A 15797-nucleotide genomic window follows, 5' to 3' on the forward strand; every position below is an offset into this window, starting at 1 on the left:
GAAATGAGTTCATATTTTAGGAAGGGCTATTGAAATGGTAGAAAATCGGTCCAGATTGGTTTCAGTGGCCCCAAAGGAGGAGGCTCAAAGTATGAGGAAATACAAGTTGCCTTGGGCTAAACAAAGGCTTCTGCTGTATTTCTTTGGTTTGGTTCTACATTTCCACCGGGTAGGGAAGCAGAGCCCAGCTGCAGGATTGTCTGTTTCCCTGGTGAGCAGTTGACACTCACTTGGCCAGAAGCTCATGCACCATCTCGTCCTCTGTGAATCCTTGGATCCCTGTTCACCAACCCTCCGTGTTCAGAAATCTCTTTTCTCTGATGAAGCCTCAGAGCTGCTTAGCAGTTTTTAGACTTTTCTCTCGTGCTTTTTATGCAAGAGGCTGTGTTGGCGGAAGAGATCTGTGAACTGAGTTTTTTTTTTTTTTAATTACACTAAAACATACATAACTTTGGTGGTGGTGGTTTAGTCTCTTAAGTCGCCTGTCGAACTCTTGTGACCCCATAGACTGTAGCCCACCAATCTCCTCTGTTCACGGGATTCTCCAGGCAAGAATACTGGAGTGCATTGCCATTTCCTTCTTCATACATAACTTTGGGTTGGCCAAAAAGGTTTTTCAGATTTTCCTGTAACATTGTATGGAAACACCCGAGTGAATTTTTTGGCCAACTTAATAAAAAAGGTTACCACTTTGACTGTTTTTAAGTGTTCAGTTCCGAGTCACTTGGCACATTCACCCTGCTGGGAAACCATCACCACTGTCCACTTCCAGAACTTTTTCCTCTTCCTGGACTAAAACCCTGCCCCCGTGAAACACGAACTCCCCACTGAAGTTGGGTTTTTGCAGCGTGCCCGCCTCTCTTTCATGGCTGTGGTCATTGTTGAGGAAGAAAAGAGCACGTGTGAACAGATTCTGAGTTTCCCCGAAATCTGCCAGCTTTCTCAGGCTTGTTCAGTTTTAGAGGATGGCAGGCCCGAGGGGAATTTCTCCTCTGTCTCTGCCCCATGAAAGCAAGCCTTGGTCGGGACCCGGTAGAGAAGCATCCACTGGGGACCAGTGACAACGGGGTACCACCCTGCCTGTGGGCAGTGGAGGAACCCGATGATTCCACCGGGAAGGTACTCACAGTGACAGGGCATTGCCAGCACGCCCTGGGGGCCCCTTTGCTGACAGGCAGCCTCCTCTGGGTAGGGGCTTATGAGGGACTCAGTGAGACTGAAGACCAGGTTGTCTAGTAGTGACCTGGCTACTGGATTAATCCTGAATCGGGACCCATTCAGAGGGATTTATTAGAACCCACCTGGGATAGGACTTCCCTGGCAGTCCAGTGGGTAAGACTTCGCCTTCCAATGCAGGGAATGTGGGTTCGTTCCCTGGTTGGGGACCTAAGATCCCACGTGCCTCGTGGACAAAAAACCAAAACATAAAACAGAAGCAATGTGGTCACAAATTCAGTCAAGACTTTAAAAATGGTCTACCTTAAAAAAAAAAAAGTCTTGAATCCTCTTGGGTTTCCTGTCCTTGCCTTACCGTGGGTGCCCTCCCTGTGACTCAGAGCTCAGCCATATCTCTTTTTTGTTTTTCCTCTTAGAACGCTGGGTCGGGTCATCATCATTCTGAGCCCGTCCATGCCTTTCCCAGTTTGCAAGCCCCAAATCCTGCTCATTCTAAACAGAAAGCCCTCCAGCGTGATTCATCAGCTGCCTCTTTGTGGTGTTACAGGAAGTGAAAATCTCCAGCCCGGATTACAAAGATTGCAACTCCGCAGAAGCTATGGACGACTTCATGAAGAGAATTAACTGCTATGAGGCCAGTTACCAGCCCCTCGACCCTGATAAATGTGACAGGTAATTCCTAAGCAGTGACTGTCTGAACCACCTGCTTCAGGGCTGTGACTGTTATTCCCGATGAATAATATTTCCATGAAGCGTTTGCTCCTAGATACTTTTATAAACACTCGTTTTAAATATCTCAAAAAAAAATCCTTGGTGATATATTCGGTGTAACTATCGTAGACACCGTGTGTGAGTGTGCAGAGTGAGTATCTGGGCCCGTCTCTCTCTGTCCTCTGCTCTTGTCCCTTATTTTCCTTTCAGTTCTCTTGCTTTTCTCTCTCCTATCCTCTGGGAGGCCCTCTAGCCCCACTCTGCTGTGGGAATTGCAGGCTCAGACCCCCCCGACTCTCAGAGCAGAAAGGTCTGTGCCCCCATGGAGCTGACGCTGTGGTGCGGTGGAGGCCGAGTCTGCGTGGTGGGCTCTGGCCGCACCAGCCATGTCTGACGGGCTGGCGCCCCCTGCAGGGACCTGTCGCTGATTAAGGTGATCGATGTGGGCCGGCGCTTCCTGGTGAACCGGGTGCAGGATCACATCCAGAGCCGCATCGTGTACTACCTGATGAACATCCACGTGCAGCCCCGCACCATCTACCTGTGCCGTCATGGCGAGAGCGAGCACAACCTGCAGGGCAAGATTGGGGGCGACTCGGGCTTGTCCAGCCGGGGCAGGAAGGTAGGGGGCGCCGGGGCTGGGCGGGGAGCGGCCCTGTGCGTGTGTGTCCATGTGTACGTATCTGTGCTCTTGTGTGCGTGTGTGTGTTCCTCTGTGTGTGTGTCTGTGTCCTTGTGTGTATGTGTGACCTTGTGTCTGTGTGTGTGTCTGTTTGTGACCCTGTGTATCTCTGTGTCCTTGTGTATACAGGTGCATGTTCCTGTGTCTATGTGTTCCTCTGTGTGTCTGTGTTCCCGTGTATGTGTGTGTCCTCATGTATGTATTGGTGCCCTTATGTGTACGTGTGCGAGTCCCTGTGTGTGTGTGTCGTTTGCCGATCGGACACCGACTCACACGTGTGCGCATGTGCGCGCCTGAGGGGAGGGTGTGTGTGCAGGGCTGCTCCCAGAGCCCCCTTCCCCCAGCAGTGAGGGCAGCCTCGCCCTCCCCGGGGGCTCGGTCCTGCACCGCCTCCTCTCCCAGGTGGGTGGAGCCTGTGACCCAGCGTGCGCCCCTCACCCCATGCCCCCAGTTCGCCAACGCCCTGAGCAAGTTCGTGGAGGAGCAGAACCTGAAGGACCTCAAGGTGTGGACCAGCCAGTTGAAGAGCACCATCCAGACGGCCGAGGCCCTGCAGCTGCCCTACGAGCAGTGGAAGGCCCTCAACGAGATCGACGCGGTGAGTGCCGGCCGGGGCCTCTGCCCGAGGGGCTGCGGGGGATCCCCGAGCCTCCCACGCTGGCCAGCCCGGCGGCTGCGGGCTGCGCCCTCGAGCGACCTCCGCCTGTGCCCGCAGGGCGTGTGTGAGGAGATGACGTACGAGGAGATCAAGGACACCTACCCCGAGGAGTACGCGCTGCGTGAGCAGGACAAGTACTACTACCGCTACCCCACCGGGGAGGTGCGTGCGCGCTGGGCGGGCGGCGGGGCTGCGGTGAGGAGCTCGCGCTGGGCCTGCAGAGGCCGCGGCGTCCGGGAGGCCAGGGACGCAGGGGCGCTGAGCGGCTCTGCGGAGGGAGGGCCAGTGCGTCCGCCCTGCTGCGCTGCCCCGTGCTCCTGCTCGCCCGTCCGCCTGTGAACAGAGTCCTCCCCGCTCACACAGCTCCAAGGGAAGCACCGCTGTGTTTCCCGGCAGCTGGGACAGAGGTGTTTCTCCACTGACGGAAATGACAGTTCAGGAAAGGGAAACAGCCCTGGCTGCTGACGTGCTGGATGCGGGACCCCGCTGACTGTGGGCCACAGGGCAGGCGCGTCAGCAAGTCCCTTGTGCCGGCTCCACGGATGCTGGCGGAGGGACCCCTGGGCCCTGCAGGCCCTCGGGCTGAGCCAGCAGCTGCCTGGAGCTCTGCTTGGAGGGTCCCGTGCAGGCGGAGCTCTGGGGCCTGCGGAGGCCTTGGCCTGGTGACACCCCGCAGGGGTCCTTCCTGTCTGTGGCCCCTCCACTCAGCGTCTGTCACACGTCTGTTCCCGGGAGCCCAAGGCACTGTCCCTGGTCTCATTCCCTGGGACCTCCTTAGTGAGAGAGGGACCAGGGGTCGTGGTCTTGAAAGTCACAGGCCCTCCCTTTCTTTTTCAATTTTCTCCTACTGAGATAAAGTTCCTATCATATAAAAGTCACTGTTTTAGCCAAAGTACACGTCAGTGGTTTTTTTTTTATACATTCACAATATTGTGCACCCATCATCACTAATTCTAGAACATTTCCCCATTGCCCCAAAAGAGACCTCCCAGCCTGTTAGCAGTCAGTCCCAGTTCCCCGTCCCCCGGCTTGTGGCTTCTTTGAGTCCGTGTTCTGTCTCTGGAGTTGTCTGTTCTGGACGTTTCCTGTCGGTGGAATAATCACACGCTCAGACATCACTCTGTGTAGCATGCTCAGGCTCCTTTGTGCTGTGCTGTCGGGGCTCTGTTTCCTGGGTGCAGGGTGGGGGTCAGGAAGGAGCAGGGAGAGGCAGTGGCGTGGGTCCCCGGTGGCCGGGATGGATGCAGGACCAGCACGCGGGTGGTGGGCTGATGCAGGATGGACGGTGTGGTCTCTGGTTTATAACAGCTGGAGGGCGTGGCCCGGGGTGCCTGGAGTGATCTCGGTTTATAAGGACGGGAGGGCGTGGCCGGGGGGGGGGGGGGGGGGTGCCCCCCCCCCCCCCCCCCCCCCCGTGGCCCCTGGTTTATAACAGCGGGAGGGCGTGGCCTGGGGTGCCTGGCTTCTGCTCCAGCTCAGCGCCCCCTTCTCCCTCCACCCTGCAGTCCTACCAGGACCTGGTGCAGCGCTTGGAGCCGGTCATCATGGAACTGGAGCGGCAGGAGAACGTGCTGGTCATCTGCCACCAGGCCGTCCTGCGCTGCCTCCTGGCCTACTTCCTGGACAAGAGCGCAGGTGCCTGGTCCCCAGCATGCTCTCTCCCGGGGGAGGGCGGGGTTGGGAGCTGGTCCCACCCCCCGAAGAGGAGGCAGGGCCCCTGAAGTAGCCCCATCTGGGTGGTTTCTTGCAGCCCCCAGAGGGTATCAGAGCAGTTTGAAGCTAAGTGGGCTTAACGGCCTCAAAAAGCCCACCCTCCCTGTCTCCCCACATCTCAGGGGCTGTGGGTCTGTGGGGAGGGGGCAACCTACCTCTAAAGAGCTCCCAGCCCAGCTAAACACTAGTGTGTCTGCCTGCGGGCCAGTGGGATGCCGACTCCTAAGGTGTTTGGGAAATGATGCTCTTACTCCAGCTCATTGCGTGGGGTTTTGGGTTCTCTTTGATCGTGTTCTTTCGGGTGTCTTAGCAGGGCCGCCTGCCGCCCGCAGCAGGGCCTGTGCTGGGTCGGGGTGGTGGTGTGCTCCACCCTGCCCAGACAGGTGTCTGCGGTCCCCAGGCAGCACGGGCTCTCATGAGGGCATGGCCACCCTCCAGTCTCCCATCTCACCATGGGCCCTTCTGTCATTTCCAGAGGAGATGCCCTACCTGAAGTGCCCGCTTCACGCTGTCTTGAAGCTGACACCCATCGCTTACGGTGAGCGTGAGGACCCAGCCACCGAGACTGGTCCCCCAGGTGGGCCGGGCGGGGCTGTGAGCCCGGGTCCCGCTTTAGCCGAAGCTGACCTGTCCCCGCCCTCACCCAGGTTGCCGAGTGGAGTCCATCTACCTGAACGTGGAGTCTGTGAGCACACACCGGGAGAGGTCGGAGGTGAGTGTGAACTCGAGGCCCCCTCCTCACCCCCGCTGTGCCGTCTGTCTGGGAGGGACCCGGCGGCGGGGCTGGCAAAGGCTGTGTCGGTCGGTGGCGTCTGCCTGCCTCCGTTTGGATCTGTGGTCCTCGGGACTGCCCTCCCTGTTCTCTCAGCCTCCGTGTGCTCCTGCCTGCCTGTCTGGTGGCTTCTTGGCTTCGTCCTCCGTTTTGTTTCTTTCTGTGCTGCTTCCCCCATTTCCTCTTGACCCAAGAAGTGAGTGTGGAGGAGGAAGCCTCTTTTAAACATAACCACGGTCTGGTTACCGTCGCTTTTTCCTCTGGGGAAAGCCAAATGATCGCAGGTTCCAGAGTCCCGGGTGGCAGTGGGACCCACAAATTTTGGTGTCATCTACATGCACTTACGTCTCTAAGTCTCACAAAAATGATAAAGAGTGAAGAAGAGGCTGGGACTAGGGAAGCGCAGATGTAACTGGGAGTTAGCGCTGTGGCGGATGGAATGAATGATTCTCTGGACAAGCCCAGTGCCTGACCGCATGCGACACCACCTGGGGGCGGTCTGGAATTTGGTGGTCAGCCTGGCTGGGATCCCCCAGAAACAGCCCAGAGTTCTGCCCAGGTGTAGGAACCTTGTGAAAGAAAGTTCGAATTTACTTTATCCCAATGGTGAGACTCCAGTGCTCTGCCAACATCCACCCAACCCTTTCTTTGACACCGAGCATGACATTCCCATGTTCCCGTCCCTGCTCTCATGGAGCGTGGCCAGAAGATCTTGGCATTCAAATCCCGGCCTCCAGTCGCCCGGCTGGTTGACTGAGATGAAGGTGAACCTCATGCCTTGGCTCTGACGGCGCCCCCCGAGTGGGGGTGGCAAGATGGACGTTGGCTTTCCCTCCAGGGGCAGCAGCCTCCCCACTGGACCCTCCTGCAGCGGGATGATGGGGATGGGCTGGAACTGGGCTCCGATGGCCCCTGAGAGCTTTGCCAGGCAGAACAGGGCAGGGGCTTGATGGGGACCTTGGAGGTCCCCACTCCAATCGAATTGTCCTGTGGTCGGAAGAAGGCTAGGGCTTCCTGTGTCTGTGGTCCCCTGGCTGCGGTGGAAGCTGTGTTTCCTGTCCGAGGCTGGGTGTGCTCCCCGGGAGCAGGAACTGGGAAGATGCCGGCTTGAGGTCAGCAGGAGGGGGGACGGGCACCGACACCTCCCACCGCCCACGCCTCAAGCCCAGGACCCCGCCCTCTGCGTCCCTGGAGGCTGGCAGCCAGGTCTTCCCCACCCCCCCACCCCCCCTGCTTTCACGTGCTATCACTGCATCACTGTCCCGCTCTCTCTTCCTCCCTCGCCTGCTTTGCAAACGTGGTGTCTGTCGAGCGGTTGTCTGGAAGTGACCGGGGCGGGGGCTTGGGATGAGAGGTCATCCCTTGGTCTTGCTGAGTGGGAGACGCGGGACGAGCCGGCGGCCCCGCGGTCCAGGGCCGTTCTCCGTGGTCAGTCTCGTGGTCTCAGTGAAATCCAGAAGCAGGGAAACGTGTTTGGTTTGGTTTCAGATTTTTGGGGTGTTTTTTTTTTGGCTTATTTGCCTCCCCCTCCTCGTAACTGTCGCCTTCTCTCTTTTGTCTTTGTCTCGCTTAGGATGCAAAGAAGGGACCTAACCCGCTCATGAGACGCAATAGTGTCACCCCACTAGCCAGCCCCGAGCCCACCAAAAAGCCTCGCATCAACAGCTTTGAGGAGCATGTGGCCTCTACCTCCGCTGCCCTGCCCACCTGCCTGCCCCCGGAGGTACCCACGCAGCTGCCCGGACAAGTGCGTTGACCCCCTTCTCCTTCCTGAGTCGAGTCGCGTGCAGGGTGGGGAGAGCGTGCCCGGCAGGGCGGCAGGGACCACAGACTCAGGCCTGCGTGGGGGGGGTGGGGACTTGGAGGAGAGGACCCCGGCCGTCCCTTTGAGTGTGGGACCCCCGGATCCATTCCCGAGACCTTGGCTTTGCACGGACACGCCCTTTCCGGGGAGGTGGCCTTCCCTGGGCAGAACCAGGCCAAGCAAAGAGATGGCCGAGTGTCTGTGACCCATTCACATGTGTGGACAGTTTCTTCTAAAAGTTGAAGGCAACCCCCCAGTTCAGGACCAGCTCGGCCCCCATCTGGCTGAGGGCTGTTGGCTTCCGTGTGGCCTGGGGACATCTCTTCTGTCCCCACTGCTTCCTCTTAGAGAAAAGCTTTGTCAGATGGGGCCCTGGGAATGTGTCTGGAGCCGGCGTGGACAGATTGGGACCCGGGCCAAAGGACCTGGAATAGACACTTTTTCCTAAAGCATAGTAAAAAAAAAAACAAACCCCAAAGCAGAAAACCAACCGGATTAATTCTTAGATTATTTCATCCGTTGTGATGCTAGGCTGAAAGACGCTGACTGTTGGGCCATAAAATTTGTTTCCAGCACACCACTATCTTCCTCAACAATACTTGGGAATCCTGGCCAGGGTGTGAAATGTAGAAATCCCCAGGCACAGATTTGGGTCCCATCTAGGGGTCTCCCCTAACTGCCGCCCACCATGCCTGGCCTCTGACAGAAATCACGGGTTCAAGTTCAAGTTGAACTTGAAGGTCCACAGGCTCTTCCTGAGTTTCCTCGAAACTCCTTTAAACCTTGTGCTGTCTGGAAACTTGGCTGTGTGTGTGCCCGGGGTGGGGGGCAGGGGTGACGGTGCTGTGCTGCCCCGGGCAGGCCATTGGCCTGCTCCAGGCCTCAGTTTTCTCATCTGTGGGATGGGGGAGCAGCAGCTTCTGCCACGGGCTGATGGGGAGACTTGTGCTGAGTGTGTCTGTGGTCGTGTCCCGCCCTGGTGCCAGCTCTGGGGTTTTATGTCACGTTCTGTCACCTCCCTGGCCTTCAGTCTCCCTGTTTTTTTTTTTAAAATGAAGGAGACAGACTGGCCGGAAGACATCTAATTAGTGGTCCTTTCGGGCTCAACATCAGCGGTGATTTTGTGAAAACTTAAAGCTAAAGTGGCATGTCAGTGACATAATGTGTTGGTGTAAATGGTGGGGTCACAGATGGAAGATGAGAGGCCACAGTCACAGGCGCAGGGACCTGTCAGGCGGGGTTTGGTGACGGTCAAGGCCGTGCTGCCCCGGGTGATGGTGGGCGGGGCGGGAGGGCGCGTCCTGCGGGGTTGCAGACCTGGAAGCCGCTGGCCAGGCTGGGGGTGCCCAGGGCTCCGTCCCACAGAGAATGCCTGGTCCCCAGTGATCCAGGCCCTCTCCCTTCCCCCCACTGACTCTCTCCCACCTTTTCTCTCTGCAGCCTTTGCTAGGGAAAGCCTGTTTGTAAGTATTTTTCTCTGAATTCTTTTGCTCTTTGCGTCTCTTTCTCCTTGCTTGCCAGCTTGGCCCCCCTGCCTGTTGTGGTGAGGGTAACGGCAGTTTTTGTAAAATCTGAAGGAGAAAGGAGAACGGGTCCGTGAATTTTCAGGGCAGGACGCAGGGCGTGGGTGTTCCCGTGCGTCCTCCTGCCATCCTGGCCGCCGCCGCCTTCTCCTCGCTCCCTCTCGGGGCGGGGGTGACTGTCAGTGTTTGTGGTTCTCCGTGGCTGGACATCGGCCTGCTCTTTCCCTCTTAGCGTCAGACGTTGGTGGGAAGCTGGGTCTTTGCCTATTGATGTTGTCTTTTACGTTCTGGGCGTCCCCCAAGAGCCCTACCATTTTGAGAGGGAAGTTTGTGCAGAGCCTAACCTGCACAGTGAACTGTGGAGGACCCGAGCGCCCCCTCCTGTTCTGCAGGGATCCCCCACCTTCAGGGGCTCCGGGACCCCCGCTCCGGAGTGGTCTGCTTGGACACCACTGCTCCGCATCGTGTTGTCCTGGATCAGAACACTCCCGGCCTTTACGGTCATGTCCAGGATGGGGTGCGGCTGTCTCTCTGCAGTTTCTGGTTAATTCAGCGCTGCTTAATTCCACTGGAGAAACTCCGTGCTTCCTCTGCTCTGGTGGTCCCCAGCCACAGGAACAAACTGAGGCCATTATATCACAAATTTTAACAAGAGACACCCTGAAATATCACCCTAACTCCTTGAGTCACACCTGCCCCATCCTCCCCTTCGCTGGCTAGGCTCATCCACACAGAAACGTGGCTTATTCTTGGAAAATAGGAGCCGCTGGGCATTGTGTTTGGACTGAGTGATACCACCTGCCCAGAAATACACATTGTCACTTTTCAGCTTGTACACATCCTGAGTCTTTAGTCCTTGAAATAACCCCAGGAGGTCGCAGGGCAGTTCTTGGCCCCGCTTCCCAGATGAGGGTGAGGCCTCTCCCACAATCACCCCACCAGCCCTCAGCAGAACCAGTGGTTGAGTGGCTGTCCAGTCCCAAAGGCTGGCTGCTTTCTCTCTGCTGGCTTCCAGAGCTGCCCGGGTCCCATTCACCTGCCCATCCCAGGCACCCGGCGTTTGCAGCCTGTGGGGCGAGGCCCAGAGCAGTTTGGGTTCCTTTCTGGCTCTCGCAGCCTCTGCTTTGCAGCCGCTTCCTGTGGCTGCGACGTGTTTATTTAACGGTGGGCTTGCCCATCAGAGTCAGTCTGTAAGGGTAACAGTCCTGTGTCGGTGACCCCTTTGACACATAGAATGCCCCGAGGGCGAATGTTCTTGTGTGAAAAGCAGCCTTAGGGGTTTGGAACCTTACAGTTTTGCATCTGTGCGTGTCCTCTTCCTTTTGATCCACAGCCTGGTGTTGCCAGGAAGGACATCTTCCTGCTTAGAGAGGGCCATTCAGCCACCCTTTGAGGTTGAACTTGTCTCTTTCTAAGGCTGGTGCTGCCTTTGGTCAGAACCCCTCCAGTTCAGTGAAAATGTGTTCTCTGCGTCCATGCAGATGTGCCAGCGCTCAGGTGTCGTGATGATGAGAACATGGGTGTAGTGCTTAGCAAAATACCTGGCTCGGGGCCGGTGCCTGGTGGACAAGAGCTGCTCCTGAGGGAGGCTCAGTGCCCTGTGCTTTGGCGGCCTGCCCAGGCTGGGGGTTCCTTCTCGTGGGCCGCAGGAGTCCTTAGGGACTGGGGGCAGGGTGCCCTGGGGGTCTTAGGGTGGTGGCCCCAGGATGCTGGTGTCCTGGTAAGGCAGGCACGTGGCAGACAGGTGGGACACAGCACCTACCCTGCAGCCCGTTCCCCGGGGGCCGGAGACCGCCTGGCCCTCACGGTGCACCCTTGGCTTTTTTATTTTTATTTTTTTAGTCATATATAATGTGTTTAATTATTTAGCTTCTTATAGTACTCACATAACAGAAATTGACAAAGCCACGCTGTAGTTTAGTCACCCAGTCGTGTCCGACTCTCCTGTAACCCCATGGACTGTAGCCCGCCAGGCTCCTCTGTCCATGGGGTTTCCCAGGCGAGAACAGCGGAGTGGGTTGCCATGCCTCCTCGGCTTTGAAATGTCAAAAGCGCACTCAGAAGACAATCCTACTAAAGATGTTGTTTTGTTTTTCTTTCCCGACATGTTTCTTCCTTCCCCCTTCTATGCTTGAAAGACGAACTGTCTGTCATATTTTCTCAAAGTTCTCTCCTTACTAACCTTGGCAAGGTAAAAAACGCTCCCTGCATGCCGGTCTCCGTTCCTTCCACGTCTCTCTAAGTCATGGCATCTCAGCCCTCGGGGCATCATGGTCTGCGTGGAGACTGGCCATTGTGAAGTCTGTGACTCATTCACCCAGGCCCCGGAGCATGTGTGTTCTTTCAAGGGCGGCCCCCATGTCTCCGTGTGTCCAGAGCCCCGGGCACCCCGTGGCCGGTGGTTTCCAGTGTCCTCATCGCATCACCATCATTTGTGGGTGCCACAGCCTCGGGCATGTGATGTCCCAGGGCGGGTGGGAGCCGGACCTCCGTCTCTGACCTCACAGGTTGACCGAGTCCTCCCTGGTTCTGAGCCTCGGGAGCCTTGCTGGAGATGCCTGGCTCACAGGGGCCGGTCTGATGCCCTCATGGTTGGAAGGTCGGTGGCCAGGGCCCTGAGTCCGGCTGAAAGCAGGCTCAGGTGGGGCCCTGGCTTCCGTGCCGCCAGCCCTGCGATGGGCCTGTCTTACAGAGATTCTTAGTTCCGTTGGGAGGGGAGTGGGCTGTGGTGATGCTTGTGTTTCTGTCCTCCTGGGTTCCACTTGCCCTGCCGCCTCTCTAAGACAGTCTGGGAGGAGAACACTTTTAGAAATTGTGTTTCCTTTTTCTCCAGGGCAGGTTAAGGAGGGTGGGTTAGGGAGCCCACAGCTGTGCGGGGTGGGCTTCAGCTCCCCCAGACGATGGAAAACGATTTTTTAAGGGGCTTTGGTACTGGCCCAGCTCCTTCGGGGCGGGGCTTATGGGCAGGATTGCTTTTATTAGAACGGGATGAGAGCTTCACCCACATGCATCTTCTCTGCCCAGCTCCTTGCCTGAGTTCCGGCGTCCCAGCTGTGCCCCGGGTCCCCAGGGCTGTGGTACAGCTCCGCTTAGGCCGGGCTGGGAGAAGGGCCCTAGTGCTTCTCCAGATTTAACCACCCCCCCACCGCCCCTGCGTGGTAGCGAGGCCAGCAAGAGTGCCCCGGGTGGGGACAAGCGCAGCCTTGGGCTCTCAAGGGGCAGCAGCTGGAGGAGCCCCCGGCGCTGGTGCCCAGTGCCCCTCGGAGCAGCTCGGACCCCAGGAGCTGCCCGCCCTCCCCACCCGCCCCCTGCCCGCCTCCTCCGGGCGTGGATCAGGGCCCTTCCCGGCCCCTCTCCCCTTGGGAGCCCAGGCTTAGCCACCACCACGTTCCTGGCCCACACTGTATTTGGTGATGCTGCTCCTCCGGGCTGTGTTCTCTGTTGGGGAGAGGGGGCCCGCGTCTCAGTTGCAAACTTCATCTTTGCTTGCGAAGCCTAGTCAGCAGGAATGGTAACAGGCTTCCCCCTCTTCTCTCCCGAGAGCAGAACATGAAAGGCTCCCCGGGCAGCGTGGACGCCTCCAGGATGCACTGACCGGCCCCCCCCCTACACCCGGCTCCCCACCTTCCGTCTGCCTGCGGCCAGCGATCCAAGGACGTCTCACAGAGGGGAGCGGGGCGGAGGGCAGTGTGGAGGAGGGTCTGCTGCTCCAGGGGGACCAGGCCCTGCCTGCCCCTGCTCCCCCAGCCGTCGGGCCGCTCACCCCGTGGATCCCAAGTGGCTCGGGAAGGACCATGCGCAGAGGAGGCAGGACGTGGTCCCTCCCTGCGGACTTGTTCATCTCGTTCTGTACCTGCCCCGCTGGGGGTGATGCTGGCCCCCGAGTCCTAACCTTAAGGGGGGCCAGGCTCTCAGCCGCTGAGGGTCAAGGGAATGAAAGCTTCCAAGAGGCTCTTTGTGCATCTGGCCTGGACGTTGCCTCCTGAAGGGAAGCTCATGGCTTGAGCTGGGTGGGGCCTACCCAGGAGAGCCGGTCCTGCAGCTGAAGAGAGGAGTCCCGTGCTGGACCTGCTGGTCAGCCAGGCAGCAGCCCTCTGCGTGTTGCCCCCCGTCCCCGGTCTGTCCTGCCTCTGAGGAGGGCATGGCACAGTCTGGCAGGAGGAAACACATTGCTGAAACAGCCCTGGGGGCCTCGCCTTCCAGCGCAAGCTCCCCGCTCAGCTCCCGGCCTGCTGGCCTGTGCACTTTCTTAACGGCAGAGAATGGGACCTGAAACATCTCACCTTCGGCAACTGAAGATGCTTGGGGTTTGTGCCCTTGGGGCTGGAGCTCTGGAAGGTTGTGGGAACCGGATGTGCCTCTGAGGAGGTGAGGGGACCCCCCCCCCCCCGCCCCCGTAAATGGCCAGGCAGCGAGTACTGGCATTGTTGCAAGACTGACCCCAGACGACAGCATGCGGAACAACGACCTGGCCCCCTCCTCCGGGACATTCGTCTCCTCCTGTGCTTCCTGGGTGGGGACAGTGACCCGAGCCAGGCCGCGCTCGTGGCCTTGTCCTCCGGGAGGCTGGCTGGAGGGTGCAGAGCGGCACCCTGTGTGCGTGCGGAGACCTGCTGTGTCCTCAGCGCGGAGCCCGCTGTCCTGGGCAGGTCCGGAGGAGAGGATGTCCTTGCTTGCCTTCGAGGCACCGGTGGCATTTCTAGTGGGGGGCGCTCAGAGCAGGCTGTGGACACGTGGTTCTGAACACCTGTAGTTTCTGCCTGCTGGTCTTCCCCTGGGGCCTCCTCCACTTGAGGAGGTCAAGGCCCAGGAGAAGCGGTGTGAACTGGGAGGTAGATCTTGTCCAGTGACCCTTTTCAGAATCTCTAGAAGCCAGTGCCAAAGGTCACCTTCTCTTCCTGCCCTCCCCGCTCCTTCCCCCTCTTAGCTTGTGAAGTAGTCGTGGGGGTGGGGGGCCGTTTAGACAGCTGGAGCCTGGAGTGGGGAGAGGAGCTGTTTTTGTTTGTATTTTTTGTTTGAGAGGAGCTTTTAGAAGAAAAATACACATTTCTCTGATTGGGACTCAGTGGGGAGCAGGAGCGCAATTCAGAGGCCCTACAATCAGGCGTGTGGGTTTCACATCAAACTGTTCAAACCCTCCCTTCCCATCACTGGCCATCTTCCCAAGACGATGTCTGTCTGTCTGTGTTCCTGTGCAGGGCCTGTGATACTCTCCCTCTCTCCTGCTGCCTTGTCGTGTGTGTCCGTGTGTGTGTGTCTGTGTGCATGTGTCCGTGTGCGTGTGTCTGTGTGCATGTGTCCGTGTGCGTGTATCTGTGTTTAGATGGAGGGGCCCGCTGCCCTCCTCCTGAGGACGGCTCTTACGTCCACCTTCTGGCTCCTCCTCTGGTGGTTGGAGCTGACCCTGACTTTTGACTCGTGATGGCTGATCTGAGTGCTTATCCTGGTCTCTGACTGCCCGAAATCGGTGCATTTACAAAGGAGGCCTGGCCCGATCAGGACCTTGGTTTGCAGGGGCCTTGATGTGGAGAGAGAACCCCAGTGTGGGGGAAGGGATGGGGGACAGGCAGGGAGCAGAGGCGGGGGTGTCCAGGGGCCACAGACTGGACTTCCAGGGAGGGAGGGGCGGGCGGAGGCTGTGTCTGAGCCGCGGTCACGGGGCTTCTGCCTCGCTGACCACTGGCTCTCACTCCCCTCCCCCAGAAGCTTCTGGGACCAATATTTTTAACTTCGCTTATTCATTTTGGGGTGGGCTTGCCCCTCCCCTTCTTCTGTCTTGAGACTGTGGGCAGAGCTCTTCATTTGGGGGTGGGGAAGAAAGACTGAACCACGCCAATGACGTTTTCGTTTCTAATACTTGAAATTTATTTTTTTATTATTTTGATAGCAGATGTGCTATTTATTTATTTAATATGTATAAGGGATCCTGAAGATGGAAAGCTGTATAGATTGGGTTTTGTTGGTTGGTGGGCTTGGGGGCCTTCTACGTGTGACTTCTGACTTTTCTGTGTTCTCTATAAATTTGTCCAAATTAATTACCTGGGATGAAGCTGTGCCAGCTTTCAAACGGAAAGCCTGTCGGAAATTTGTATATTTTGCAGTTGCCAGAACAATAAAATACCTGGTTGAAATACACAGGTGAAGCACCCCTTGGTCGTTTTTGGGGGGAGGGACAGGAAGACTCTTTAACTACACTGGGGGTCACTCCACCAAGTTTCCGCCACTCAGCCCCATCACCTTCCTTTAACCAGGATGTGTAGGGACGTCTCTGGTGGTCCAGTGGTGGGTAGGATTCCACGCTGCCACTGCTGGGGGCACTGGTTGAAGCCCTGATCCAGGGAACTAAGGTCCCACATGCCTTTCAGCCGAAAAAACCCCTAGGACTTGAAATTCACCTGCAGCAGATAAAGTCATTCCATCAAACAGCTGCAGTGCGGATGGCTTAATGATCTGTGATCCTTATCCTGCGTGTCCTGGGTAGGGGAGGCTGTTTCTGTCCTCCTGCTTTGCAGATGAAAAGTTTGAGGCTCAGCAAAGGTCAGTCATGTCCCCCAAGGCTGCTTAATGGGCTAATTTCAAGGATTCAAGTCCAAGTGCCTGGGACTCTGAGGTTTGTGTCTTTTAACCATCATAAAATTTCCCCTCTGCATGTTCTTGGTCTCGCCAGGGTAATGGAGTTAGCAGTGGAGCCTGTGAAAGGTCAGGTCAAGCTGCTCACCTGCAGGGCTGGGAGTCAGGGGCTGTCCTCCAGCCTGCTC

The 15797-nt window shown here is 57.6% G+C and overlaps 1 protein-coding gene across 5 annotated transcripts in view; it reads left to right on the forward strand.

Annotated features, from left to right (window-relative positions):
- The window catches only part of PFKFB3 (6-phosphofructo-2-kinase/fructose-2,6-biphosphatase 3), an 80212-nt gene extending 65038 nt beyond the window's left edge, over nucleotides 1-15174 (forward strand). For 2 of the 5 annotated variants that reach the window (XM_043882891.1, XM_043882888.1), the window contains exons 7-16: nucleotides 1724-1848; nucleotides 2302-2509; nucleotides 3021-3167; nucleotides 3285-3389; nucleotides 4733-4862; nucleotides 5416-5478; nucleotides 5588-5652; nucleotides 7286-7459; nucleotides 8957-8979; nucleotides 11178-12579. In XM_043882891.1, the coding sequence (XP_043738826.1) occupies nucleotides 1724-1848; nucleotides 2302-2509; nucleotides 3021-3167; nucleotides 3285-3389; nucleotides 4733-4862; nucleotides 5416-5478; nucleotides 5588-5652; nucleotides 7286-7459; nucleotides 8957-8979; nucleotides 11178-11220 (1083 nt within the window). In that variant the 3' untranslated portion in view covers nucleotides 11221-12579. The other 3 variants (XM_043882890.1, XM_043882889.1, XM_043882892.1) reach the window with 3 other exon arrangements.
- Nucleotides 15175-15797: the final 623 nt, after the last annotated feature.

Source organism: Cervus elaphus, chromosome 23, assembly GCF_910594005.1.
Source record: "Cervus elaphus chromosome 23, mCerEla1.1, whole genome shotgun sequence".
NCBI classification, from domain to species: domain Eukaryota; kingdom Metazoa; phylum Chordata; class Mammalia; order Artiodactyla; family Cervidae; genus Cervus; species Cervus elaphus.